The following is a 3,146-nucleotide window of genomic DNA, read 5'->3' as shown; positions in this document are numbered from 1 at the left end:
CAGCTTGAAACTAAGGACATCAACCTAATAAATAGACATAAGTGACAAAATAATATAAAGTGCTGGTGCAATAAACAGCAATGGATCATATTGGCTGATGACTGGGGAATCCAATGGAGTGTATGAATAGACAGTTCATAGAATGGTGTTGTTCATTAGGCAGGTAATAATCCAACAGATCTTCCTGATAATGGGCTCTCAGAGCGCTTACCTTGACCCAAAGGGATTGTTGCTTAGAACGATGTGTGACTGGCCTCTCCGGATCAGCGTGGTGGCTGTGTGGACATCAGCTGTGAGCTATGCTGGGTTTCACAAAGATGGTGGCTCCCCGACGGATCCGAGACCACAGCGAGTCAAACCAGGGAAAAATGAATTGAAGTTCCAAATAGTGAAGTACGTTTTAAAATGTGGTTTATATAAAAAATGGTTGCGTGAAAAGCAAAAATAACATCCAGGGGGCTAGTATAGCTTCAAAAAAGAACTTGGGGACGGAAATACGTCACTTCCGGTCACGTGAGCTGTTCCTTGTTCCTTGTTCCTGACGGGTATCGTTACGTCACGTGACTTCATCAGAGGAATCATTTCTGCTCAGTGTATTGTTTTTGCGCTCATCACCCCCTTTTCTTTTTTCATCCTTACAGTGTTGCATGACCGCGCAATTGTCATTCAAATGGTGACAGTGCTGGAAGCTTAAAATTGGCCTGGGCAGGAAGCAAATGGTTAAAGTATAACTAAGGCCCCTTCCACACGGGCGGGAGATCAGTCCGTTGATCTCCGCTGAGCTGGCGGATGACAAGCTCCTCTCTACTCACTGAGTGGGGAGGGGCTTGTCGGGCGCCGCTGTCACCTATGGAGAGATCGGATGAAAATGGACAGCATGTCCGTTTTCATCAGATATCACCCGATCCGATCCGCCATGGATGGATGGGGACGTATCTCCATATGTCTGATTTTAGCGGATCAGATCGGGTCAGATGTCAGCGGACATGTCTCCGCTGTTATCTGACGCTCCATAGAGGTGCATGGAGAGGCCGTTCAGGTCCACCGTCAAAACTGACAGGCGGACCTGAACGGTCCGTCCGTGTGGTGAAAGGGGCCTAACATGAGTTGTTGTTTTTTTTACCGTCTGTGCCCTGGTTAGGGAGATTCCCCCTCTCTTTTATCATTATCACAGAGACTGAAAGACAACCCAATATTTTGTGTTGTCACTAGAACAGTAATAGATAGGGTATCTTCCAATGGGAACATTAGCTCTGGGGACACAGGCGACAACAAGGAATTGCCTCACTTTAGGCTTTTCTCTATGGGGTAGGACATGACGAGTAATCTCCCCAATAGGACATAGAAGGCAAAAAACAACAATTATATGAATAATAACCATCCCTTATGCTATCAATGATAAAGAACAGTGTATCTTCTCTCTATTATTTTAACTACCTGATTTTGACCAAAGGCTCTAAATAATGCATAATTTGGGCATTTCTCAAAGCATCCTTGATATCTTTATTCCTCAAACTGTATATAAAGGGGTTCAAAAAGGGCGTAAAAACAGTGTACAACATTGACATGATCTTTTTGATCATTTGAGATTCTCCTTCATTTGGAAGCACATACATGGCAATTAGGGTTCCATAAAATATGAATACAACTATAAGATGGGAGCTACATGTGGAAAAGGATTTGAGTTTTCCTGAAAAAGATGGTATCTTTATCATAGTTAAAACAATGTAAGTATATGAAACTACTATGACAATGAATGGCAAGACTATAACAGGAAAACACAATATGGTCAATTCCATTTGAACTCTGGATGTGTCTGAACAAGAAAGTTCCACCAGAGGATTGAAGTCACAGTAGAAATGGTCAATAGTATTTGGTCCACAGAATTCAAGTTGACAAATTCCAACTGTTAAAATTAATGCTATAGAACAACTCAACAGCCAGGATGCAAGAACTGATTTAATACAAAGTGCATGATTCATAATGGAGACATAATGCAGTGGAGAGCAGATGGCTAGATAGCGGTCATAGGACATCACTGTCAGAAGGAAACACTCAAATGTTTCGATTGAACCAAAAAAATAATACTGAGTGATGCAACCAGAAAAAGATATGGAGGTCCTCTCATGAAGAACAATATTTAATATGTTAGGAGCAATATCTGTGGTCAACATGATGTCAGATATAGAGAGTTGGGAGAGGAAGAAGTACATGGGGGAATGAAGGGTCTTACTGTAATATACCAGCATGATGATCAAAAAGTTTCCACATATTGTCACAATGTATATAATAAGGACCAAGGTGAAGAGTAGTATATTATATACATCCATGCTATCGAATCCCAAAAAGAAGAATGTGTTGACATTGCCTTTAAGTGTGGTCTGCGTGAACACAAAAATGTAACATTTAAATACATTATTCTGTAATACAGATTTAATTTCTATATCACGCATCAGAAAAAAAGATCAGGCCTGGTTTTCGTTGGAGTTTGATATGTTGGCAGCACAGAATATACTTGATAAAGAGCATGTGCATGATAAGGCATGGCATAGCACATGCCAGGTGGGCCATACATTATTCACCTTTTGTTTTTTTGTTTCCCCCATCTACACATTCAAATGTGGATGGGAAACCCCCTTTGCTGAGATATTGTATTTTACTTTCTCCCCATCAGAATGCTATAGTCGGAGGTACTGAACGATCAGGAAAAAAAACAGACAGGCTGATTGTGCAGAAGGTGATCAGTAAATCCACTTCTGTACAACCACCCTGCCAATGCATATACTGAAATTCTGCCAGCCCCTGCTTAATTAGATGAAGTTCAATCCATATATGGCCTGCTTAACTACTTTTTGACAAATGGCTTACCGGTACGTCGCTGGATTTTCGGTGGTTGTACTGAGATGATGTCTGCAGCTGCAGGCATCACCCCAATATAGTTTTTAGAGATGATGGCCGGCTCTCTTGTAATAGCAAGTGGAGTCCCTCAACAGCCACTAAGCTGCTATTAACAAGCAGAAGGAGGGAATGCCCCCCTCCCGCCACTTTCCGCGGGTCACTCGGCCTCTACCATCCCATTGGGAGACCTGAGCAACCAGCTGGTTCATTCATCAGCTGCATGGCCATCTTAATAGCATCATGGGCCC

General features: G+C 42.2%; 1 protein-coding gene across 1 annotated transcript; it reads right to left on the bottom strand.

Annotated features, from left to right (window-relative positions):
- Window positions 1-1,433: 1,433 nt before the first annotated feature.
- On the bottom strand, window positions 1,434-2,360 carry LOC120930728 (olfactory receptor 1468-like). Its single transcript, XM_040341903.1, has one exon. It carries the CDS (start codon window positions 2,328-2,330, stop codon window positions 1,434-1,436), a length of 897 nt encoding a protein of 298 aa, XP_040197837.1. The 5' UTR covers window positions 2,331-2,360.
- Window positions 2,361-3,146: the final 786 nt, after the last annotated feature.

This window comes from Rana temporaria, chromosome 3, assembly GCF_905171775.1.
Source record: "Rana temporaria chromosome 3, aRanTem1.1, whole genome shotgun sequence".
In the NCBI taxonomy this organism is placed as follows: Eukaryota; Metazoa; Chordata; class Amphibia; order Anura; family Ranidae; genus Rana; species Rana temporaria.
Note: the sequence above shows the minus strand (reverse complement) of the source record. Positions and strands in the feature narration are given on the sequence as shown.